Consider the following 27,082-nt stretch of genomic DNA (forward strand, 5'->3'; position numbering starts at 1 on the left):
ACTCATTTGGGCACAAATGAAAAGCTATGTGGCTAGAAAAAATACGTCATATAAAATACAAGCGGTACGAGAATTGTTATATGAGTCTTTACAACATATTACAGAACAAAATTGGCGAGATGCAGTAAGACATGCAATAGAAGAAGAACAAAAAATGTGGGATCTTGACAATATAATTGATGCGACTGTAGAGACACAACCGCTAATTATTAACCTGCAAGACGACTCGGATTCCGAAGATGATCCTGTTTATTTTGAATTTGAATAGTTTTGTAAGTAATCGTAGTTTATATCATTTAAAAATAGGTAATAATTAAATAAATGTATCTTTTACAAATTGCAAGTAACTTATTATTTTTGAATAAAATAAAGAAATTTTTTTGAAATAAAAATACAGTTTACAGTACCTACAGTTTAAGAATATTAATATATTTATTTATTTAAAGTAACTAATGTTTTAATCATATACTCTACGACACTGGTCACTCATTTCCACTCAAAATACCTACATAATCGGATTAAAAGTTTTATAGCTGTATTGTATTTCTTCAGATACAAGGTGGGTTAGTCGAAAACATCTTAAACTGCCAGTTTTAGTTTGGTTTTTGTTATTATATCATATTAGCTGTCCTCTCTGTATTTCAGTTCTCTAATGAGGGTCAAACTTGCAGTGAGCTATCAACAAATTTTGAACGGACTATAGTTAATCATTGGCTGTCGCGGGCCGGATTGATGACACTAGCGGGCCGGATTTGGCCCGCGGGCCGTAGTTTGGAGACCCCTGGTTTAGATCATAAAAATTGTTGAATTGATGGAAATTGTCCAAGTTGTGATTCCCATTTATGAGATTTTCGTTTGAATAGTTTGGTATATTGAAATCACCTGTAATGAGAATTTTGTTATTGTATAAACATTCAAGTGACTAGAATTTCAAATAATTTCAGAAAATGAGCTTCGCTAGTACATGGAGGTATGTAAATCACAAACATGAAAAAAATATTGTGCTTGAATACAATCTTACAGTTGGTCAAGTTTACAATCAGATTGTTCATTTCACACCAATTTAAGAACAGTGATATTAATTCCTCTGTTTTTGATTTTAATTCCTCCTGACTCTCTGCTGATAAAGCTAAAGACGTGTCATCTGCAAAAAGAGTGAGGGCATATTCATTACAGGTGAAATAAGTAGGCAGATCATTTACCAACAACAGAAAGATCAGCGGACCTAACACAGAGCCTTGAGGAACTCCAGAACATTTATCATGATAGTCTGATTTCATATCTTTAATCTTGACGAACATCATACGATCTGTAAGAACGTCAATGATCCATTCTAGGAAGTCCCCTCTAAATCCTAGATTAGATAATTTGCTCTCGATGAATTTAAAATTTAAACAATCGAACGCACGTGACAGATCGATGAATACTCCTGCAACATGCTTACCACTATCTAAAGAAGCGTATATGATTTCTAAGAATCTCCAAGTAGCTGATTGAGTGGACTTGCTTTTGCAAAAACCATGTTGAGAATCGGACAGGATCTTAAACCTTGATAAAAATGTTAATATTCTCTCATTCACAACCTTTTCAAATATTTTTGAGAAAATGCTTAGCAGGCCACAGGGCGATAGTTTGTAATATCCGATGTATCGTTCTTCTTATGAACTGGTATGATCATGGCTGTTTTTAGAATTGAAGGAAATTTGCCACTTGCGACTGATAGATTCAACAAATACGCTAAATGTTTCGAAATGTGTAACTTAATTTCTTTTAAAATTCTCACTGATTTATTATGAATTCCTGTACTGTTAGACTGTTAATTACTGCGTCAATTTCATATTCGTTAACGGGCATAAAGAAAAAAGTATTCGATTCAATTCCAGGAATCGTGCATACGGATGATCTAATGCCGCCAAAATGGTCTGCTAAGCTATTTTCTACCACTGAAGAGAAATAGTCCCCAAATATGTTCACAACATGATCTCTATCTGTGATTACTTTATTATTATAGTTGAGAGTTTTGAATTTTTTTTCTGTTCGTTTCTTTGTTGACTAGATTCCAAACTGTTCTATTTTTATTGTTGGAATTCTTATTTACATTTTCGTAAAAATTCAACTTTGAAGCTTTTATTAATGATTCATAGTCTTTCTTCGCTTTTTTGTATGCAGCACGAGAATCTTCGTTGCCTGTATTTTTACATAAGCAATGCATACTTTTTCAAATCAAGACTGGCCTGTTTCACTTCAGGAGTTATCCAGTTATGTTTGTTACTAGTGGACGATTTGAGTTTTTTGGTCGGACAACATTTATCGATAGCATCACTTATAATATTCATGAAGGCCAGAAAGCTCTCGTCTATATCAGTTTTGTTATATATTACATCAAAACTGGTTTTGGACAATGTCGAGGAGAGTTGTTTCAAGTTATGCTCCGATACATCTCTATACATAACATAAGATTGTTCAACAATTTTAGATTTTTCTAATGGCATATAATAAGAAACTGTGAATACTTTGTGATCACTGAAACTACCTTCATAAACATTAGATTTGCAAAACATGTTCTCAACGTTTGTTAGTATGTAATCGACTTTAGTAGATGAAGTTTTCCCTGACTGGTTGGTAAAAACTCTAGTAGGAGTCAAAGATGTCACTTGTAAATTGAAAATGAGTAGTAGTTCATCTAATTGGATCTTTTCAGTAGTATTTTCTAGGTAATTGACATTCAAGTCACCACATACAAAGATATCATCAGCATATGTATATGAGTTGAGCGACAAAATTTTGATACAATTTCATAAGCAGGTACAGACATGAACTCAATATTTTCAATATCACACCAGTGTTCAACAATGTCCGGTATCTCTTCTGATGCGAGAACTTCCAATTTGTTAATTTTATTAGTCACTGACTGTGCATTCAATTGAAGTATTTTTAATGAATAGTTATTACTTTGTTTTCCATGGGATAAAACCCCTGAGTTACCATCAGCAGAGATTTTGGATGTGATATATGTAGCATATTGTTGATCACTGATCGTGAAAGGGACGTATAGATAAATTAGAGGGCCAGTTATCAGGATCCAGAAGTTCGTCCAAAGATAAATCGAAACTTCCAATTTTAAAGCACTTCTTTTTGTATTTAGATTTCAGGTCAAAACAGTCAATGCTTTTATCTGGAAACGCTTCCCTCAAATATCCTTTAACATTTTCAAGGGTGGTGCACTGATCAAGACCACCAATCCAAATCCAATTTCTTTTTGGTGCAACTGGGAGTAGGTTGTTCGGTTGCCCTGTGCCATACGATTTAGGAGGAAATGGTGACCCATCAATTTTTTTATTTATGTGTTTCTTGTAAGAGACTGATTTTCAATCGTATCACTGGAGTTGCTGTCATGGTTAACTTCAAGATCGTCATTCAGGTGAATAATTTCACTGCACTTCACTAATATTTTTTCTTGCAGCAGTTGAAATTCTTTATTTTCTGTCTTGCTTGGGACATCCTCTATTTCCAAAGAGACAACTGTGTCCGCCCAGTTGCTATCTTTGGATGTCTTTTTGCTACTTTTGTTTGTTTGCTATAATTGACTAGGCCAAAAGAGTCAAAGATATTTTTTAGTCTTTGAGTACAGATTGTGGATTCCTCTTTGTAGTCGATATTAAAATCCCCAGCTAGAATAATGTTAGCGTTTAATTGAAATTTTGATAGGAGATGTTCTAATTTATCTAGAAATATATGGATATCTGACACTGGTGACCTGTAAATACAAGCAATTACTAAATTTATTTTTTTCTATAGTACTATAGATATTTCAAATTGTTTTTCTTCTCGCATATCACAATATTCCTCTGCTATAACAAACGACATTTCCTGTAATGAATTATGAGCAAATATGGCTGTGCCACCATGTATACAGTGCTAGTCAAAAGTCCCCTCCCCCCTCGTATCTTTTGAACGGGTATACTTCTAATAATGAACTTTGGAGGGTGGAAATAAACGGATGTAGGCTTCTTAACTGGTCATAACAGGTGACGCAATAGTCATAAATGACGTCACAAGGCCACTGTGACCAAAAATTTTAAATGGGACCCTATGGCAAGTGACAGCTCGTTTGAAAGGTATTGAAAATACCTATTCAGTCATACCAATTTTGTTTGGGTTTCGGCTGATTTTGATTGATAAATTGAAGAAATACGAAAATTATTGTTTCGCATTTAATTAATAAAGATTTAAGAACCAGTTCTTATAATAAGTGTTCAAAATGTGCTCCATCTACTTCCTGGCAGTAATGCATCCTATTGCTAAACTCTTGTCGTACTCGTCCCAGTGTGTCAGCGGAAATTGCCCTACATTCTTCAACAATTTGTTGTTTCAGAATGGCAATACTGTCAGGTGCTGTAGCGTAAACCTTAGATTTCAAGTACACCCATAGAAAAAAATCTAATGGTGTAAGGTCCGGTGACCGAGCTGGCCATTCGATCGAACCTCGTCGTCCAATCCATCTACCACGATATTCTTCATCTAGGTAACGTCTTACTGCACCGTAATAGTGTGCAGGAGCACCATCTTGTTGAAACGTTATTTCCAAGTTGTCGAATTCATCTGGATTATCTTCTAGAATTTCAAGAATTAACGCCTCAATATCAGTTTGTAACATCTCCAGATACAATTCACCGGTTAAGTTAGCATTGAGAAAAAGAGGCCCAACTATGTGGTTTCCCAAAATACCATTTACTTTTTCTGGAAATTGAGTGTGTTTTTCACGAAAGATGTGAGGATTTGTGTCACTCCAATACCTCACATTTTGAGTGTTAACATTTCCATTGAGAAAGAAAGTACTTTCGTCACTAAAACAAATTGTCTGTATGTAGCCTGGTTGTTGGTTCATTTTATCGGACATAGTTTCACAGAATTCTAGTCTTCGGTCGGGGTCATCATCTGAAAGTTGGTGCACCATTTTTAATTTGTATGGATGAAATTTGTTTTTAGCCAACACCCTATGTACTGTCCTTTGACTGACTTCACAGATAGACGCAACTTGGGCTGTGGAAGAAGTAGGGTTCACTACCATTTCTCCAAGTATGTCAATTTTTTTGTCATCACTAATTGTTGGTCGACCAGATCGTTTGGCATCTTGAACACTACCTGATGCTTCAAACTTCCGAAGAAGCTCCCTCAAATAAACCCTCGATATAGGGCGATCGGGGTACCTCTCATTAAACAGTCGTTTCGCTGCATGGAAATTGTTTCTACATTCACCAATTATTAAGATAGCTGCTACTTTGTCGGCTACAGTACGTACCATTTTGTCTATGTAAACACTTAAACGTCTCGTTAAACAATAGCTTAGGTAAATTTTCAAGGTATAAACACTTTTGACAAGTAGATAATTCAAACACGTCAACCTTTTTGACAATGAACCAGAGGCGTACTTTAAAATCTTTATTAATTAAATGCGAAACAATAATTTTCGTATTTCTTCAATTTATCAATCAAAATCAGCCGAAACCCAAACAAAATTGGTATGACTGAATAGGTATTTTCAATACCTTTCAAACGAGCTGTCACTTGCCATAGGGTCCCATTTAAAATTTTTGGTCACAGTGGCCTTGTGACGTCATTTATGACTATTGCGTCACCTGTTATGACCAGTTAAGAAGCCTACATCCGTTTATTTCCACCCTCCAAATTTCATTATTATAAGTATACCCGTTCCAAAGATACGAGGGGGGGAGGGGACTTTTGACTAGCACTGTATAATTGGTCCTACAGAAGATGGTACCCCGGAATATGGAGAGGTTCATCAGGCTTCAGCCAATGCTCTGTCAGAAGGATTAATTGTGGAAAAGCTTGCTGTTCAAGTAAGATATAAAGTTCATCGGTTTTGTTGCGAACAGATTGTATGTTGAGGGAAATTATTTCCAAAATTAGTTAAATGTATTGATATGTATTGTTGAAGTGAAAATAAATATTTAGCTGATTCAATTATATATCAGTGTCAAAACAGCACACCATACTGCTAAACTGAATTGGAAAGTTTTCATTCAACAGACGTACTTTTGATTTGATTAAATTATATTATTTGACTCACCCGAATTATTTTGAGAACTCAATAAATTTTATTCTTGAAATGACCCACAATTCATTTGACTAAGTAAAAGACCTCTTGAATTGAAATATTAGAAAAATTAAAATGAGAACTTCATTTTGTCTCCGCAAAATTATCATCTAATCGATACAATAGACACGTCGTTTGGAATGAATGATATTTGATCAAAATGATGAATTAAAGTAGACTAAATAAATTTTTTGAAGTAACAATTTTTTTTCCGTGATGACGTCGTAGTGCCGCCATATTTGATTTGGAAGAAATGGCTCCTTCACCGCAATTTTGAATAGAAATAGTCATAGGTGTTATAACAAATGGGCCAAAAAATATACAGGGCTCTATTTAAAATTTTATACTTGGGTTCATTTTCGGTGTTTCATTATTGAAAATATCGGGATCGATGAACTACTCCTTTATGGTGTGTCTACTAGGATTCCACCTTGACAACAAGGTGGACATACGACATCATTATGTAAAAAGTTCTCAAAGTGTCGCTACGCATTGAGAGGACTAAGGAGTTTAGTTTCGAACGAAGTGCTGAGAAGTGCATATTTTGGCATGGCTCATTGCCACATAAACTATGGAATACTGATATGGGGGGCTTCCTCACATGCAAGTGAAGTTTTCATTATCCAAAAAAAGGTAATGATAGATTTAGAAAAAGTTTATTCCAGAACCCATGCTAAACCAATCTTTATAAAATGGGTCATACTTACATTACCTTCCATGTATATTCTAGAAGCAGTACAGTTTGTATATAAAAATAAATATAATAGTGGCTCCAGGATTCACAATTATGATACAAAACACAAAGATATCATCAGGCTACCGAAGATGCATTATCAAAACACAGCAAAACAAACGGAGTTTCTTCCCATGAAAATATATAACACTTTGCCTAGTGAGTGGAAAGACTTTCATATCAAAGAATTGAAGTTCAAAGTAAAAAATTCACTTGTCACCCAAGCAATAAGATTGATAAGGTATTCAATTGTCAGTGGACCTAATATATGTACCTATATGTGTGTGTATATGTGTGTATGTGTGTATATATGTGTATGTATATTGTGAGTCATAATTATTGTATTGTGAGATTTTTTTTTATGTACTCTATGTATATTTTTTATATTTTTAGTATGACGTACCTAAGCAAATTTTGTTATTGTAGATATTTTTGAATGTAACAGAATTGTAATTTGAGGTCAATAAAATTTCTTTCTTCCTTTCTTTCTTTATTCTGAATTTCAAATTTCTTACCTCATAAACAACTCAATGGTGCTTTGTAGAATTATTTCGTTGTCACCAAGTATAATAATAATAATAATATCCTTTATTGCCATATAAATCTACAATGGACAGGGCAACGTCAATAGGTTTTGATATTTACAATATTTGTTATATATGATAATAATAGTATAATAAGGTACAGTACAATAATAAATAAGACGGTTGAATAATAATATAGTAACAATAATAATAGTAATAGTAATATCCTTCCTATAAATCTACATTGACGTCAATGGGTTAAGATTTGCAATAGGTGATATTTATTACAACTACAGTTCCCATTACACAATTTTTATAATTGGTCAACATTACATGTTGGATAATTTAAGAAGGACTATTAAAAGAATTTTTAAAAGAATTTTGCGCAGTACTCAGTTCTGGTGCAATCGCATAGAGACCCATCACCAACTGTCGAAACTATAATAAACTTTGGTTTTTAGATAATCGATGACTGAGAGTCTGAATTTGTTGTGGTTTTGTGTATTTCTAATTTCTCTTGGGAGACATTGATAAGCTTTTATGGCTTTGTAATGCGGTCCTTTTTCAAAAAATGATGAATTATGTCTCGGTATGCTTACTTCATTCTTGTGTCTGGTATTTATAGTCATTTGGTTTGAGTAAAGATCACAGTTTCTCATGAAGATACTATAATGTTTTTTGACAAACATGACTAATTGCAGAAAATAGATTGAAGGAACTGTTGATATGTCTAGCATCTTGAAGTGTGGTCTACATGTTGATCTATGAGGTAGTTTTAACATACAGCGAATTATCCTTATTTGAGTTTTGAAGATTCAAAAAAGGATAATTCGCTGTGTTATAGCTCAAAAATATTTTTGTTATTCATTGCAACCTTTATTTTCTCACAAGTGGTTGATGATAATTACTCTTTTGAAACATGAGATCCCAATAATGATTAAAAAAGGGATTAATTAATGAACTATAATTTTTCAAAGTAACTTTATGTTCCAGCTTCTGGTTGGAATCAAGGACACCAACGATCATTTGGTTGCCATGACGCTGAGAACTTTGGCTGACTTGGTACCGATACTTGGTGCTCCCACAGTTATCGGAGGTAAACGAGGTAAGCTATTCAATGATGGCCTGCCAACTCATTCGAATCGGAGACTATCTCGAGACTTGAAACGTCAAGATTCAGTGAGTATTATCCCGAATCCTAGCAACTTATCCAGTGAAGTAGATCAGATAAGCTTGAGTAGTGTAGACGCACAATCAACTATTGAAAATTTGAACGAGCTCCCAGAGCGACCAAGACCAGATGGTGAAGAGGGAGAAACGTCTACGGAGGAAGTAGAGGTTTCTGTAGAAGAAGACCTAGATAACTGGGAAGACTGGGATATTAATGAAACAAACTCCAGTAGTAATCGTCCACCTGCAATCACAAGTGATGACATGAAAGTCGTAGATAATCTTTCGAAAAATGCTGAAAATATATCAGAGGAATCTATTAAGCCAAAAACAATAATTCCTGATATCCAAGATCTAGATATAAAGAACCAGTTGAATACAGTGTACACCAACGATTTTGACTTCTTTCAGGACATGGAACCAGTAATTGATGCGTCAAATAAGTTTCTCATCAATGCCGGTGACAATGATATCTCATTGGAAAAAAAATTCAGTAGTAAACTTGCCTTGAGCATGGAAGATAGCAATGAGGAAGGTTGGGAAGAGGAAGAATGGAACTAAGTTTCACTTATGTGATTATGTATAATATTCTATTGTTGATAATAGTTGTAAGTGTTTCTATATGTACATTATAATTTTTCCTCTGTTCTTTGAATTTTTTATGTTTGAACCAATTTACGATTCGTTTGTGATTTCACTTTCAGTTGAATAATCCAACATTTGAAAAGAGTGAAGGACGAATATTAGTTGTTTCATGAAACAAAAAATAAATAAAATATAATCATAATTGGATAAATTGATAAAAAAAATTATATAAGCGGGTTCAATTTTTACAATATATTCAGTGTCTTTCCATAACACCACTTTCAATTTTTCATATGAAGTATCAATTAGAAGACCTAGCATTCCTAGGCAACATCTACCATGACCACCTAGTCAGCTTTAGCTACCTGCATGACATCTGGGACCAGGATATAAATACAGATATAGATTTTATCGAGTGTGTATGATATAAATCAAAAATGAAAGAATTCATGGACACAACACTCCAAAACCAGGTGTTCCACATCTTTGTACTTGGGTGCACCACGCTGATGAGGTCAATAGTCAGAAACACGTGTCCGCTGTTTGCCCCTCCTTTTTGGAGTGTTGTGTCTACAAGTTATTTCATTTTCGATTTATATATACAAAACTATTCAAATTCGTTTCTGTACATGGGAATCTTGTAAACTGTAAGATATAGAGTATCGGTTAAATTGTGGCAAAGTTGCGTATTTTGAAGACCTATTCAATGATGTGAAAAAATCGAATATAGCTCTTTTGGTTCTGGAGATATACAGAAAAAACAAAAAAATCTCGAATTATTTTTTTGCCTATATCTTCTTTATTCGCAGACATATTGAAAATCTGTCCACATTTTGCTATTGGCATTTGATGTGAGCTATCAAAATATGTCCATGAATCTTTTATATAGGGAATCATCTGACTTTGGATTTTTAAATACGGACCTGTATTTTTGGTTGTGGTTTTTGGATCGAAGACGTTCACTTTGTACTGAGAAATCAAATTTTATTTTATATTTCCAAATGTTTCGGTAATATTTGATTATAATAATAATAATAATGTCTTTATTTCCAATGAAAAATAAAATGCATGATATTCATCTTGTTACACAAAAATCCCAAGGGGGAGTTCACCCGAGGGTGCTCTACCACTCAACCCTTGCTATTTTAAATAAACATATTATAACTTGAAAACTAACCTAACTAATCCTAAAACCTATATTTTTATTTCACAATTTTTTGGCATTTGTCATTTGTTGGGTCACCTGAATATTCACCACCAATAACCAAGTGGAAAAAAAGAAAGTTGTATGAGAGATAACGAAAAATGACTACTTGTGAAACACAGATTATAGAAAAAAAAGGGGGTATACGAAACGGAACTGTATCAGAATGTGTTAACTTGCAGGAAACTTTTAAGCTCTTTTTTGAATTTATAAAAATTACTATGGTGTTTTAGCGAATCGGGAATAGAATTATAAAGATGAAAAATCGAATACGAAAAACTTCTCTGGAAAATTGCGGTCTTGTGTTGTGGACATGTGTTTACATTTTTGTTTCTCAAATTTATGTTGTGTACGTCTGTCCTGAATGTTATTTTACGATATAAATAAGGCGGATTTCTGTATAATATAATTTTATGAAATAAACATAATGAATGAAATTTGAACCTATCTTTCATGTTAAACCAGTTCAGTTCCGCAAGCTTGTGGGACACATGTTCATACTTCCTAATTCCATATATATAACGAATACAAGAGTTTTGAACACGTTGTACTCTGGACCAGGTATCGTAGTCAAGACAAGGTCCATAGACCGGAAAACAATAATTGAATTGTGCTAAAACTAGAGACTCGCATAACATTTTCTTTATAGGTACATTGAGGTACATTTTGTGAGGATATAGTAATTGTAGTGCACCATAGGCTTTCTGAATATTTCGATTGATAGGTTCTCTAAATCTTAAAGACTCATCTAAAATTAAACCAAGATTTTTTACATTACTTTCAAATCTAATTACTTCATTATTCAGATACAGTTTCAAGTTATTTTTAACTGATGCTACATGAGCATTGCTTCCAAATACTAGTGCTACTGATTTTTTGGATTGAGCACAAGGGAATGCAGTTCGGCAACATTTGATATGGTTTCTAAGTCATTGTTCAACTTTCTAGCAGCGTTGTTCAAGTCATCAACTTCAAGAGGGAGGTATAGTTGTATGTCATCAGCATACATGTGTATTTTACAATGTTCAACATGTTTATGAAATTGGCTAGTATAAAGTGTGAAAAAAAGTGGTCCCAGAACTGAGCCCTGAGGTACTCCCAAGATGACATTTCTAGCTGCAGATAATTGATTTCCCAATTTGACGCTTTGTCTACGATTGTTTAGATATAATTGGGTGAATTATTCCTTTTTAAATTACGGCCCTGGAAATTGGTTGACTGAGTCAAATAAAAACACAATAGCAACTTTCAGGCCTCCTTATGTACAGTAGAGTTTTTAGAGAGTTTTTTTTCATTTTTAGGTACCTATTCATATTTTTTCCATTGCTCTGAGCGTTTTCTACAATTAACTTCGAATAAGAAAATCTTTTATGATTATCTGAAACATATCTACAAAAAAAAATATATTATATGTGTTTTTATGAGCAGAAAAATAATAACATCCAAAACGAACACTATAATTGTAATGAAATAATTTATATACACAAAAAAATTAATGGCGCAATAAATGAATTTCACTAGTTCGGACTTCCATTGTCTACTATATAAAATGATTTGAAATCCCTGAAACAACTAAAAAAGAAGAATTGAAAATGAATAGCTGAAAATAAAAATTATAAACCAAAATAATCTGAAATGAAATAATAGTGAAATAAAATACAATTAAAAATAGAACAATTGAGAGGGACTGCCAATGGGATCGCCACTTTCACCAGTCATAGTCAACATATATATGGAGTGGTTTGAAACTCTGGCCATTGAAGAAGCCCACAAGAAACCTCAAGTCTGGTTGAGATATGTTGACACCTTTATAATATGGAACCATGGGAATACCGAACTAGACGACTTCCTGAAACACATCAACAGCCTGAGACCTTCCATCAATTTCACAATGGAGAAGGAAATCCACAACGAATTGCCATTCCTAGACGTTTTGGTGAAGAGGACCGACACTAAGTGGGAAACATCTGTATACCGAAAACCCACTCATACGGGACAGTATCTGAACCACGAATCCAACCATCATCAATCGACTAAAAGAGGAATCATCAAGACTCTATTACACCGTGCTTTTGGGCTTTGTAATACTAAGGAAGGTCTCGAGAAGGAACTAGACATCATCAAAAATGATCTTCAACGGAATGGCTACTCCAAAGCGATGGTAGAAAAGACTTTAGCTAGAAGACATCAGGAGCCTCGCAAGGAAGAGAAGCCGTCACAACCAGTGCTTGCACTTCCCTACATCAGAGGATTATCGGAGAGGATAAGAAGAATTGGTTCCAAGTACAACATCAGAACCTGCTTCAGATCCGGTAACACTATGCGTAGCAGCCTCACGAAAACCAGGCCACCAAACGCGGACTGCGATTCCAAGAATTGCATTTACCGGATACCCTGTGAGTGCGGAAAATCCTATAATAGTGAAACTAAGAGGCCATTGAATGTTCGCATTGCCGAGCACAAGAAACACACACAGCGAGGGGAAACCAGCAAATCAGGAATAGCAGACCATGTTTGGACCCATCAACACAACATCGAGTGGTCCCAAGCTGAGATCTTGCACAGAGAGGAACATTGGTTTGGGAGAAAATTCAAGGAAGCCGCATACATGTTGTCCAACAACGTATTCAGCCAAGCCAGCGTAGAAATACGCAACATATGGAAACCCATCATCAAGCGAAAAATGGCCAGCTCCCGCCAAAACGGTCATCTCCCACGGAACCAGTGAAGCGGAAAATGGAAAGCGGGGATAAGTGAAAGTACTCGAACGACCTATAAATAGTCATCTCTCGGAAGAATCAGTCCAGTCATCACCCGAAGACGATTGTAGATACTAACAATCGAAACGTCGTGAACACGTGACTTGGAATCTCTCCACTTTTTATTTTTATTTTCTTTTTTTAAATTCTTTATTTTTTTATTTATTCGATTGTTATATTTTTAATTGTTTTTTATTTCACTATTATTTCATTTCAGGTTTATTTTGGTTAATATAATTGTTATTTTCAGCTATTTATTTTCAATTCTTCTTTTTTAGTTGTTTCAGGGATTTCAAATCATTTTATATAGTAGACAATGGAAGTCCGAACTAGTGAAATTCATCATGAAACATTGTCAATCACCTTCAAACAAACGGCGCAATAAATGTTCAAATTGGAATCCTTCCATTTCGAGACAAATACTGGGCCAGTATAATGGCCTGCAAGAGAACCAGATCTTACGATTTTGGACTATTTTCTATGGGGGATATTGAAAAATAGGATTTACGCTGGCAGAGAGATAGAAAACGTGGAAGACTCCAGATTGAGGATTTTGAATGATTTCGCAACAATGCAGGAAATAAGTCTATTAAGGGCAATAAATAATATGAAAAACCGAGTTCAAAAATGTCTCGAAATGGATGGACTCCAATTCGAACATTTATTGCGCCATTAGTTTTTTTGTGTATATAAATTACTTCAATTCAATTTTCATTACAATTATAGTGTTAGTTTCGGATGATATTATTGCTATCATTTCTTTTTCTGCTCATAAAAACACATAAAATATATTTTTGATGTAGATATATTATTTCAGATAATCACAAAAGGTTTCCTTATTCGAAGTTCATTGTAGAAAACGCTCAGCGCATTGGAAAAAAATGAAAAAAAAACCTCTCGAAAAACTTTACCGTACATAGGGGTGAAATTTCTCAGTATGAAGTGAACTTCGACGATACAAAAATTACAACAAAAAATACAGGTCCGTATTTAAAAATTCAAAGATGAGGGTGGTTCAAGTCAGATGACACCCTGTATAAAAGATTCATAAACATATTCTGATAGCACACATCAAGTGCCAATAGAAAAATGTGGACAGATTTTCAATAAGGCTTCTTGCAACGTGAATCCATGCCTGAAACAAAATTTTCAATAAGTTGTCAATATAATGTCAAAAGTTGACATTATATTACCGTACGGTAACACCATACAAAACATCCCACTAGCGACAAAAATTTACTACAAGATATTAAAAAGTATACACTTGTGTTTTCTAATCAATATATAAAAAAATATAGACTTAGTTATGACATTATATGAATATCAAGTAAAAAAACGTACTTACTCAAATTTTATGTCGTCCATTATGGCAAAAGAAACTTTTCTATCACAAAAAACGCCCGTATACACAAACAACGCAAACACAATTGTGAAACTAACCTGTTCAATATATTTGATCATATGTTGAGAAGACACCTACACTGCCATCTGACTTTAAGGGGCGAAACTTGAAAAATAAATGATTTCGGAAATATCTGAATTCTCCGTTACCATACGGTAGCGCCAGGCTTTGATGGGTTAAGAGCCTCTTTGATGTTAAAAACAAATTTTGAAAAATAAAAGTTGTCAAACTTGATGCAAAGTTCATCTAGTTTCAACGGGGCTTTCAAAACTATACAGTACTTGAGTTTTTTAATGAGCAAATGGCCTCACAATATGAATTAGAACAAAACGGAACATTAAGAAACATCATTTCGTGATTCTTGAAGCCCGTTCAATAAAAGAAAAAAAACTCATAGTATTTACATTTACCTACTCCGCTAACAACACTAATTTAAAAAAACTGGGTAGGCTGTGAAAAAATATGAAACTACATAATGTGTTTTAGAAAACGTCACTGTCACTGAATAAATTAATGCCCGTTAGTTCAATGTAATGTATGAAAATTAAAATAATATGTTATCTTTACAAGAAAAAATTGAAATTGTGCTAATTTGTGGTGAAAACACATTGCATCGACAAGTGGCTGATATTTTTAACGCAAGACATCCTGGTAGACATGTATAGCAATCCACTGTAAGTAGGATTTTAAAAAAATTTAAACTGACTGGTTCAGTTGAAAATACTTTTAAAAAACGTCATAATCCATCACGCAATAATGATGAGGTTCAGTTGGCTGTCTGCCTGGATGTTATCGAACAGGGAAAATCAAGTATTACCAATATTGTAGATAGAACTGGCGTTAAAAGAGAAAGCGTAAGAGCAGTTTTACATAAAAATAAATTCAAACCCTACAAACCCAAATTTATAAATACCTTAAAGGAAAGAGATTTCGATGTTCGACTAGATTTCTCTTTCTGGTACCAAGGAGAAGTAGAATTAAACAGAAAATTTCCTTACAAAATCCTATGGACCGACGAAGCTACCTTCACATCGAACGGCGTAGTCAGTTCCCAGAATTGTAGGTGGTGGGTTCAGGAAAATCCTCATTTTGTGATGGAATGTCGGGACCAATATTCATTTAAAACAAATGTGTGGTGCGGTGTTTTAAATAATCAGGTAATGGAACCATTCTTTTTTAGACACAATTTATCTTCTCAGAATTATTTGCAATTTCTAAATACTGAGATCAGTGATATAGTGGACAATATGCCGGTTGAAATAAGACACAGTCTGTGGTATCAATGTGACGGGGCTCCTATTCATAGTTCAAGACAAGTCAAAGAGAAACTATTAGAAATGTTTAGGGGCAAAGTTATTGGGCGAAATATGGAGCAAATATGGCCGCCTAGGTCGCCAGATTTAACCTCACTAGATTTTTTCTTGTGGGGTTACTTAAAACAAATCGTTTATAAACAAAGACCTTTTCGTGACGTGAATCACCTAGAAACTGTTATTAGAAACTCTATTTTAAACATAAACCCTGTGACTATCAGCAACTCAATAAAAGATGTATCAAGAAGGACAATTATCTGCATAGAACGCGATGGAAGACATACAGAAATGTAGTGTATTTAATGTCGTGAGTCTTTTTTCGTGTTTTTTTGCTATTAGGTATAGGTACATATTTATTTTCAGTTTCTTTTAACTAAGATTAAATTCCACTGTATTTTTTGTTAAAAAAAACAATAAACACTCTAAGATATTGTTTCCTAATGTTCCGTTTTGTTCTAATTCATATTGTGAGGCCATTTGCTCATTAAAAAACTCAAGTACTGTATAGTTTGGAAAGCCCCGTTGAAACTAGATGAACTTTGCATCAAGTTTGACAACTTTTATTTTTCAAAATTATAAAATTACAAAAGAAAATGTTTTTATTCTTTGATATTTTTGGATATTTTGAAGAATAATGTCATTTTTCGATGTTTCTTTTTTTAAACGTCAATTTTGACAGGTTAAGGAAATCACGTGACCTATTTTGTAGACGCCATTTGACATCATTTCTTAAGCAAAATCTACTGCCAAAATCAAATTTCTCATAAAACGATAAATAAAAAAGTTTCCCATTTGATGCGGACTTTATCGGTGACACTGTATAGAGTTACACCTCTCGAAGCGAAGCAGTAACTCGTCTTGATAATGCCATCTGAGATGATGGCGAAACGTCGACTATCGAATAGTACACAACGGATGAACACCCGGAAAAACAACACATCATATATATATATATATATATATATATATATATATATATATATATATATATATATATATATATATATATATATATATATATATATATATACAGTGTGACCCATTTAAAATGGAACCACCCCTGTAGAATGTGCATTTTTCAATCAATCTCAATTTTTTTTTATTGAAATATTAAGCATGAAAAACTGTATCTTGACACTAACTTTCACAATTTTAGTTTCATTTCCAAGGCCACTCTATGGTTTTTTTTGTTTGTCAAAAACGGCAAAAGTTTATTAGGCAATTTTTGTTTTCAAATTTGACTACACCACTGGATTCGTAGTCGTTATAAATCAAAACTGTCAAATTTTCATTAAAAAATATTTGTTAACAACGAAGTTACAACAACTTCAATTTTGGAAACAAAGTATTTGTTTGTACTTTTTATTCAGATTATAGACATATTTGAGATCTGACAACACTGTCATCACCAAGTAGAACACCAGTGAATTTGTACAGTGAAAATCCGAAGTCAACAGCTCAATGCGTTCTACAGTTATAACTCCTGAAAATATGGTAATGTGAGAGATTTGTGGTGCAAGCGTTTTGTAATAAAAATCTGACTACGCCACTGGATTTGTGGATAATATTCCCTTAAAATCATTCATTTGAGTGTAGGTTACGAGAAGTGAAAATTAAAATAAAAATTGAATAATTGAATAACAGAAAATTAAAAGTTTATTTTCAAGTTACGCAGTAGTAGACCAAGTTCAGAATCTCATGTCATGGGATCTCCCAATTGCGCTTTTACCAAATCTTGATAGAATCTTGAAGTATTAATGGTCATACTTGTAAGCTTTTTGGAAGTTTCCCAATAATAAATAATAGTACTTTTGTAACAGCGCACCTGGAAAATCACATTTTATGAGATTCTGAACTTACTCTACCTTCTTCTATAGCTGATGAAAACAAAATGTATACAAACAAGTTTCAAAGTATTTATTCAAGAATTAATTGCCATTAAGAAAAAACTGATACTAAAATAAGCATTGATTTAAAACTAAACATTCAATTTTTTGTGGCTTCTACCAAACCTCCATTAAGTTCAATACATTTATCGTATCTCTTCCGAATATTGTTTACACTATTTCTTATTTGTTGAACTGTAATTTCGGCACAAGCCGAAACTGGTTATTTAGCCACTCTTTAACAATCCTCGAATTGTGCACGGAACAGCCGTCGAGCTGAAAATATAAATTTACTTGTTCCGCAAGAGGCATTTCATCTATTTCGTCCGATAATTGGTTATTTAGAAATTCCAAAAAATTTTGCCCGTTTATGTTTCCATCAAAAAAATATGGACCTATTATTCTATTTTGTACTATACCACACCAAACGTTAACTTCTTCGGAATATTGACTTTTACAATTTATGATCCAGTGCGGATTTTCCGTAGCCCAATACCGAGCATTTTGCGATGAAACTACCCCATTGGTGCTGAAAGAAGCTTCATCACTAAACATTATGCAGTTTAAAAAATTTCTTGTATTCAGGTACTCGCCTTGTGGCCACAAACAAAATTCCATACGTTTCACTTCATCACCTGCCTTTAAAGAGTGAAGAAATTTAGGTTTAAATGCTCTCATTTTGTTTTGTTTAAGACATCGTCGAACAGTTTCTCTCGGTAAGTTTAAATCCAAACTGGCGACTCGTAAACTTCTGTTTGGGTGGTTTCTAAAATAATCTAAAACAGCACCTTCGTTTAAATTTCTTCTTCGGTGATTATTTTTTAAAATATGTTTGCTGACTGCACCGGTTTCTTTAAATGTTTTGTTAATTTTACTGACGGTGCTTCTGTCAATGGGAAGTCGATTTGGATGTCTGTGATTAAATATCCTAGCTGCTTCTCTTTCACTATGATAATTGTCCCCAGAAATTCTCACAATTTCAATTCTTTCTTCTAATGATAATTGCAAAGCCGTTATTAAATGCACGTAACTAACAACTATTATTTTATTTATGATTAACCGTCAAAATCACAGCCTACTGTTGATTTATTATAAAACCTTTGCATAATGAGTTCAGCTTCCTCAAATTATTGATATCTCCTCTAAAAGATTGTTTTAGCTGAGTTATGAAGAATTTACAGGGAACAATTTTTGTCCTGCTCTCTGTTTTATTATTGAATAAATGATTTCCATGCTTTAAATCAATTTGATTTTAGCGGCTATGCGGAAGAATGTACTAAGTACTGCATAACTTGAAAATGAATTTTTAATTTTCTGTTATTCTAGAATACACTTCTCGTAACCTACACTCAAATGAATGATTTTAAGGGAATATTATCCACAAATCCAGTGGCGTAGTCAGATTTTTATTACAAAACGCTTGCACCACAAATCTCTCACATTACCATATTTTCAGGAGTTATAACTGTAGAACGCATTGAGCTGTTGACTTCGGATTTTCACTGTACAAATTCACTGGTGTTCTACTTGGTGATGACAGTGTTGTCAGATCTCAAATATGTCTATTATCTGAATAAAAATTACAAACAAATACTTTGTTTCCAAAATTGAAGTTGTTGTAACTTCGTTGTTAACAAATATTTTTTAATGAAAATTTGACAGTTTTGATTTATAACGACTACGAATCCAGTGGTGTAGTCAAATTTGAAAACAAAAATTGCCTAATAAACTTTTGCCGTTTTTGACAAACAAAAAAAACCATAGAGTGCCTTGGAAATGAAACTAAAATTGTGAAAGTTAGTGTCAAGATACAGTTTTTCATGCTTAATATTTCAATAAAAAAAAATTGAGATTGATTGAAAAATGCACATTCTACAGGGGTGGTTCCATTTTAAATGGGTCACACTGTATATATATATATATATATATATATATATATATATATATATATATATATATATATATATATATATATATATATATATATATCTATATATATCTATATATATATATATATATATATATATATATATATATATATATATATATATATATATATATATATCGATTTAACCCATTACGGCCGAGATTGAATTTTTTATATTTTTTTTTATTTTTTTTACTGTCTTGTATAAAATAAGTATGAATGAGCCCTAAATGACGATTTTTATTTTTTTTCAAATTTGGAAGTTTAAAAAAAATGCTGGTATCATATGGCATCCGTAGTCGTCAAGACATATTTTTTATTACCAAAATGTATACTATGCAGTGTAGCTCTGAAATATGTTGAAACTGAATGTATAGTAAAACCAATAATGATTGAGAGTAAAGCGCGTTGTCATATCTAAATTTTACGTTACCAGTTTATAGCAGCATCAAAATATAGTAAGCAGTAGAGTTGTAGGTTGTGGCAAATTATAGATAATCAATACTAGTACGATTAAAATATATTATTTATGACAAAAATCAGTAATGAGCTTGTAATGAGTAATACTTATACATTTCCTGATTACTGATCAGTTAAAATTCATTATTTTCTGTATAGTGTTAGATATTTATTACAACTAGTGGCAACGCTGTACGCAACGATATTTCTGTCTTTGTCACTTTACCGTAACTTCCATCTCATCGTTGCAGTCCTCACTAATGTACTTGCAGCCATGAGCGTATCATTGGTTTGTGAATTATACAGCGTGAATTGTACGTTTTACAGTTAAATTAGTCAGCAATCGACGTGTTGTGATAACAATTGGTGAAAATAATAGTGCTAATAAGTGTTTAAGCGTTACATAATTATATTTCTACACCGTTCTCAAACTACTCAAAAAATGGGAGACATGGTCGGGCCTTCCACGTCGAAAAAGGTAAAACGGTCGGAGTCTCGGTCAGTAAGAGAAAAACAAATTGTACTGCGAGTATTTCAATGTCTTGAAAGAGATCATCAGCCACCAAAAGATGACTTTGTGCATATGTGCTGTAATTCTACGTGTGTACCTCCGAATAACCAACCGGGCATTTCTACATCATTAAGTTCCACAATTACAAAAGATAAATTAGTTGATATGTGCTCTGATTACACCGGTGTACCAAAGTCATCGATTTACAAAATACTAAGAGAAGCAGAAATTCATGGGGACGTACAAACGCCAAAAACTAGTAGCGGACGAAAAAAAATCACAGTTGATGAAGAAGCCAAAACCAGTATACGCAGAACTATTCACAGTTTCTTTTTCAGAAATGAGCTGCCCACACTACAAACAGTTCTGGAGGCACTTAGCGATCATGAATTGGTCCCAAAAATGGGTAAAGAAACTTTTAGGAAACTTGTACACGAAATGAAATTTACGTACGGAAAAGTTGATAGGAAAAGCATTCTCATTGAAGGTCAAGAAATAATAGCATGGAGAAGAAACTATCTAAGAAAAATTGACGAATTTCGGAAACTCAAAAAAAATTGTACTTCATGGACGAGACATGGGTTAACCAAGGACATACGGTCAAAAAAGTATGGCAGGATAGTAATATAACAAGTGCACGACAAGCCTTTATTGAAGGTTTGTCAGTTGGGTTAAAAGAGCCATCTGGAAAAGGTAGTCGTCTGATAGTTACGCATATAGGAAGCGACAGTGGATTTTTACCAAATGGTGAATTAATATTTAAATCTAAGAAAACAGGCGACTATCATGAAGAGGTGAATGCGGAGGTGTTTGAAAAATGGTTTGAAGGCATCATTCAACTTGTGGAACCAGCAATTCAAGAATGGTTAATTAATAAGAACATCCAATATAACAAAGATAGTTTGAAGGCAGAACTACTTCAGCTAACAAAATTACACACAGACAAATATAAAAAATTCGCAGTGGATGAAATGGCGTTAAGTCGTGGAATTACAGTTTTAAGGTTACCACCTTACCACTGCGAATTAAATCCAATAGAATTAATCTGGGCGCAAGTAAAAGGATATGTGGCACGAGAAAACAGAACATTTAAATGTTCTGTTTCTGTTTCTGCAGAAGACTGGAAGAAATGCATGCAGCATGTTTTAAAAGAGGAGCAAAAAATGTGGGACGTAGACAACCGTATTGAACACAATATTGAACCAATCATAATTCACTTTGACGATAGCGGTAGCAACAGTGACGAATCTGAGGTTGAAGATTAGACGAAAATTTGTTCATTTACATTTATATTATATTCAATTATCAAAAATTTGTAATTTGTATTTTCTAGTACCCCTGACGATGAGTTTAACCCAATAGTGAAAAAAAGATATATATATATATATATATATATATATATATATATATATATATATATATATATATATATATATATATATATATATATTGGTTTTTATTAATATTGTTAATTTATTTGGTACCTACTATAATTACCAGGATTATTACTTCGTTTTCATAAGGCCCACCTAATGACTACAATGATTAGGTAAATTACGATATTGCAAAGTTTTATTGAAATAAATAAAAAATGGGTATGAATATTTCCACTAATTGTACTAAGAATTTTTCTTTCATTCTTAACCCTCTCAAAAATTAATAAGCACGCCCCCGATTTGCTGTCAACTGGGCTTACTTCTACTCTTAATCATTATTGGTTTTAGTATAGTTTGTATAATAGTTGGCAAAACAGTTGAAGCACAGACCTATATCACATTTTTTACACATTGTTCTTCCAAAAGACTTGCATCCTACCCAGCACATCTTCATCACTTGGATGAGATCACAAAATGATCCATCCTATCAAATCGTAGGGCTGGATAAGTACATTTTTTGCAAGAGAGATTCTCCCAGGAACCTTGACAATGGTTTTGTATTTGGGTCAAATATACTTGCACTATCTCTCTTCTAAAATTTAGTGCCGACGTTTTTTCATGTTTACATCTAAGATACCAAGCAAATGTGCAGAGCTACATCTATTAGCCACGTAAAAATATTCCAGTACCATTTTTTACCACGTACGCCGATGCGGTACGTAGCAATTTCCTGATCTATAAGATCAGTCCCAACCATGTTCTGGTTGTAGGCGGCCACACTTTGAGGACGATAAATCATGATGTGTTTCTTTTTATTCTGGCAGTACCTTTTGACCGATCCCTCTGAGTAAACACCGACACCTGTTGAGGCTATAGCAACCACATCGTTATCTATCCTCCACCATACTAATAAGACGCCATCATTTTTCTCAATAACATGTACTCAGAAACCTCTGTCATTCTGAAATTCTTTTTGGTCATCGGACATGATTTTAGTTTTCCATTTTCTCAAATAGTGCCAATAGCCCTATAGCCTAAATTTCGAAGACAAGCCAACAAATGTATCCAGGTGAACATGAATCAATATAATAAACGGCAAATTTCTTTGTAGTAATTCTTTTAACATCAATATCATTGGTGCTGCAGATTTTCCAACTAATTTGCTAATGTCCGCTCATTCTCAATTATCATTACCTAGATACAGCTGGATATCAACAAGATATCCATCGTGAGTATTTAGAGCCCACACCTTGTAACCAATACGGGATGATTTGCCACGGATGAATTGCTTACATCCGTGGCGCCTAAACATTTGATAATTGATTCATCATACGATAAATTCTGTTCAGGCTGAAAATTGGATACAAAGTTTTCCTTCAGGGCATTTATTAAAGGACGTAATTTCCATGACTTATGTGACTGATTGGTTTTAATGTTGTCGGCCATATGGATGAACCTTTGAATTTTCTGAAATCTGTCCCTTCTTATTGAGTCTTTTACTATTTTGTTGTGGGTGTCATCTTTCATATGCCAGTACAACGTTTTCGAAGGTAAAGGATTGTAACCAGTTAGAATTAATATTGCTGTAAAACAGCGAATTTCTTGTGAAGTTATTTCAAGGTCAGGTTCATTTTTGAAATGAGCGTAAAGATGCGTTTGCTCAGCAAGGTACTCCGTGTTAGGAATCACACGTTAAAAGGTGGGACCTCGTTAGTCCTTTGGTCGCACATGTTTCGACTTCTGAGGGTTGTCGTTCGTAGGGGTGCGATAGCTGGTTAACGGAAAAACATATTTTATACATGTATATTTCAAACACAAATGTTTTCAATATCACTGGAGTTTTTTACCAACACCAAATCGTTATTTTTAACACCTCGACACGTGTTTCGATCTCCAAGTGATCATCTTCAAAGAGGAAGATTAAAACTAAAAACTATCGCGAAGCTAACCCTATTTATGCCATCCAGTTGTACCACCCATACAGGTATACCAACCTAAATGAATTTTACAATTTTTCCTTATCAATTATTTTACAATATATATTTAACTGTTAAAGCTGTATATAAAACAATATATATAACGATGACGGACCTATACCGAAGAGCATACTATATAGCTTGTTAAAATAATGTTGTTGGGTTTAACTGATTACTACAAAGGACGCAGTGCAAAAATAAATTTAGATAGGCAATATTGTAAAATTAATTTTATATAGCTGAAAATTGTTTTATATTATTATATTTAACTTTAACAGTTAAATATATATGGTAAAATAATAGATAAGGAAAAATTGTAAAATTAATTTAAGTTGGTATACCTGTATGGGTGGTACACCTGGATGGTTTACCTGTATGGGACATGGGATATCTATATAGTTTAAATAGGGTTCGCTTCGCGTTAGTTTTTAGTGTTAATTTTCCTCTTTGAAGATGATCTTTTGGTGATCGAAAAACGTGTCGAGGTGTTAAAAATAACGATTTGGTGTTGGGAAAAAACTCCAGTAATATTCATTACTACACCAAAGGTTCCAAACAGTGCATCATAAGTATAAATGTTTTCTTCAAAAAACAACTCAAATAGCTCAACAGCTGACAGTACTGCTTCTGTAACTTGCCTTTCCACAGGGTCATTAAAAACTTATTGAGATTAAAAAAAATAATAAAATTTAAGATTGCATACATTTTCAGACTTGTAGCGGCTTGATACTCCGGTTCTTTCATTCTTGACCAATTTTATTTCGGCGGGAGCAAGCAACTGACGACCCAAAAAATTAAAAATAATAACAAATGAGATGGAAGTAATATTTTACTTTCAGGTATCATTGAGATTGTATTTTATTCCTCCTTCCACTTCATCTGCAGAATCCCCATCTGTGTCTACCTTAGGAGAGGTTACAAAATATTTCGTCTGTATTTTGGAGTAATTCGTTATCTTCCGCAAGCATATTCAGGGCTTTTTCTAAAACAATAAAAACATAAATAGAAATTTTGAAACATAACACTAGATACCTAAACGCCTACGGATACTATATGGTATCATGACCTTTGATCCATCATAGTGAACCTTATACATTATTTATGTATAAGGGTGCTTAGTTAGTTACATTTTAATAAATACTCATTCACGATTCACTCAAAATAACAAAGACACAACTAAAATCAAACGTATGCCCATCGCGGTCCTATTATTTACGTGCAGCACAAACACACGTGGTTTTCAAACTTGTTGACCACCGAAAATACTTCACCCAACAAACAAGCTTTGCGGCGTATTATTCTCTGACTTCCACATTGATTTCAAAGCGCTGAAGAGGGGATGCTTGTTTTGTGATACCATGTGGTATCCGTAGGCGTTAATGGGTTAACCTTTGTAAGGGTTAACCAGGAACTCGAATAACTTTCCACAAACTCTAGCCCCACCTGTGGTAATCTTCAGAACATTCAGAAAAACCAGATTACAACCATAAAAATACAGTTATTCTTTAAACGACAAGAAAAAAAACCAGTTGTTTGAAGTAACAATGAATTGTTATTGATAACAGAAAAATAACTTCATACTTCTTCCTCCTGATCAATAATAATAGGTTATATCGGGTATTTCAACTGTAAATACTTTGTAAAAAATGGAAACTGAGGGAAGTAACGATCCATTCGTCTACTAGATACCGCTAAGGATATGAGAATACGAAGCATACGAAGCGATTGAAGTTTCATTTGTCCCGAGCAGTTATCACAGTTTTATTACAACAGTGTTATTGTTGAAATATCGATATTATTTTTCTTCGAGAAATGTTTTTCTGTAAATATTATTCGAAGGTCAATATTATTTTGAAATATGCACGTTCCCTATTAATGTTTTCCTAGAGTGTCACATTCGAATTATTGAACCGAGATGTCGCTCAGTCACAGATGGAATCTCTTTCCTTTGCGCCATGAATCCATGATCATAGATAAGTTTCCTGTGTGCTGTGGTCCTCCTGAACAAACAAAAGAAGAATAAGCGTAATCAAGTCCGATTAAAAAAAGAGAGAGAATTATAAATATTTGGAGAATTATCTAAATCTACACTGCCAAAGATAATTTAATTATTTTGAACACTGCTGATGGCTCTGAAAATAATCAACAATCATTTAGCAATATCATGCCGTTATCTATCCTAATCAATTAAACTTGTTGATGTGCTATCTTTAATTACAATAGCTCAAGACCATGGAAGAATTTATATCACAATAATAACCATGAACAACCTAGTTTTGAGAGCAGAGAGAATATTCATAAATAGGTGAAATTATTAATTATGGAAGAATATGATGGCGAAGAATCGGATTTAACAGAACAAAGTTTTCACAACAATGTCAGGGAGCAAATTGTGAGTATACAAATTTAAATTTTCATTAGTACTCATCTATCTAGCTGAAAATTGTAAGTCCAGCTACACACATTGGTAACAACGTATCTATGTTTATTATTCAATTAGGTGAGGTCTCCACATGTTGGCTTCTATATATGTTCTATCTTGTTAGTACCAATGTGAATTTCTCCGATACAACAGATATTGAAATTCCTTTAAGTACTTTCACAGTTAAGCACCCTGTATCACCTATAAAGTTCCATTTGCCAAATACACTTGTAACCGTTATGACAATGTATGCTTGACGCTGAATTAATGATTCTTATTTTCTGTTTACAATCAGCAAATCTATTTGAATAAAAAAAGTGTTGATCAATTTTTTTATACCAATTCATGGCATGGCTGTTCGAGTTGGGTAGTAAGACTTTGAATAAATTCATTAGAAGCCAGTAGATATTTGGGAAGGTCATCATTGTTATCCAAGCAATATAAACAAAAACCGACGAGTGAATTCTATTGATAAATGGTGCATAAAGCCAATAATTTTCCAAGTGATTTGAAAAATTATAATTTTTGTAAAATTAGATTGCAATTCAAATTATGGTTTCAAATGATCTGAGAACAAATCTAGTCATTCTAGTTACGACACTAATAAGAAGGGAAGTGTTATTTTTGTGGCAGCGATTGTATTATTATAGTTATGAACAATATTTGAAATTGCTTACATCTCAAGAATAACAGAAATCTAATTAAAACATTCTTGAA

At 33.4% G+C, this 27,082-nt stretch overlaps 2 protein-coding genes across 6 annotated transcripts in view; both read left to right on the plus strand.

The window, feature by feature from the left end:
• Nucleotides 1-9,193, plus strand: part of LOC111503342 (protein-associating with the carboxyl-terminal domain of ezrin) — a 34,160-nt gene extending 24,967 nt beyond the window's left edge. Inside the window, exon 5 of the mRNA XM_023157628.2 lies at nucleotides 8,369-9,193. Coding sequence (XP_023013396.2) covers nucleotides 8,369-9,106 — 738 coding nt within the window. The 3' untranslated portion in view covers nucleotides 9,107-9,193. The remainder of the gene's footprint in view (nucleotides 1-8,368) is intronic.
• Nucleotides 9,194-25,916: 16,723 nt separating this feature from the next.
• lili (LMBR1-like protein lilipod) overlaps nucleotides 25,917-27,082 on the plus strand; it is a 70,148-nt gene continuing 68,982 nt past the window's right edge. For 2 of the 5 annotated variants that reach the window (XM_074185438.1, XM_074185440.1), the window contains exon 1: nucleotides 25,921-26,335. In XM_074185438.1, coding sequence (XP_074041539.1) covers nucleotides 26,264-26,335 — 72 coding nt within the window. In that variant the 5' untranslated portion in view covers nucleotides 25,921-26,263. Of the gene's footprint in view, nucleotides 26,336-27,082 lie in introns of all 5 variants that reach the window. The other 3 variants (XM_074185437.1, XM_074185436.1, XM_074185439.1) reach the window with 3 other exon arrangements.

The sequence above is a fragment of the Leptinotarsa decemlineata genome, unplaced genomic scaffold (assembly GCF_025532065.1).
Source record: "Leptinotarsa decemlineata unplaced genomic scaffold, Ldec_3_MD MMD2_tig00026374_RagTag_RagTag, whole genome shotgun sequence".
Lineage (NCBI taxonomy): Eukaryota > Metazoa > Arthropoda > Insecta > Coleoptera > Chrysomelidae > Leptinotarsa > Leptinotarsa decemlineata.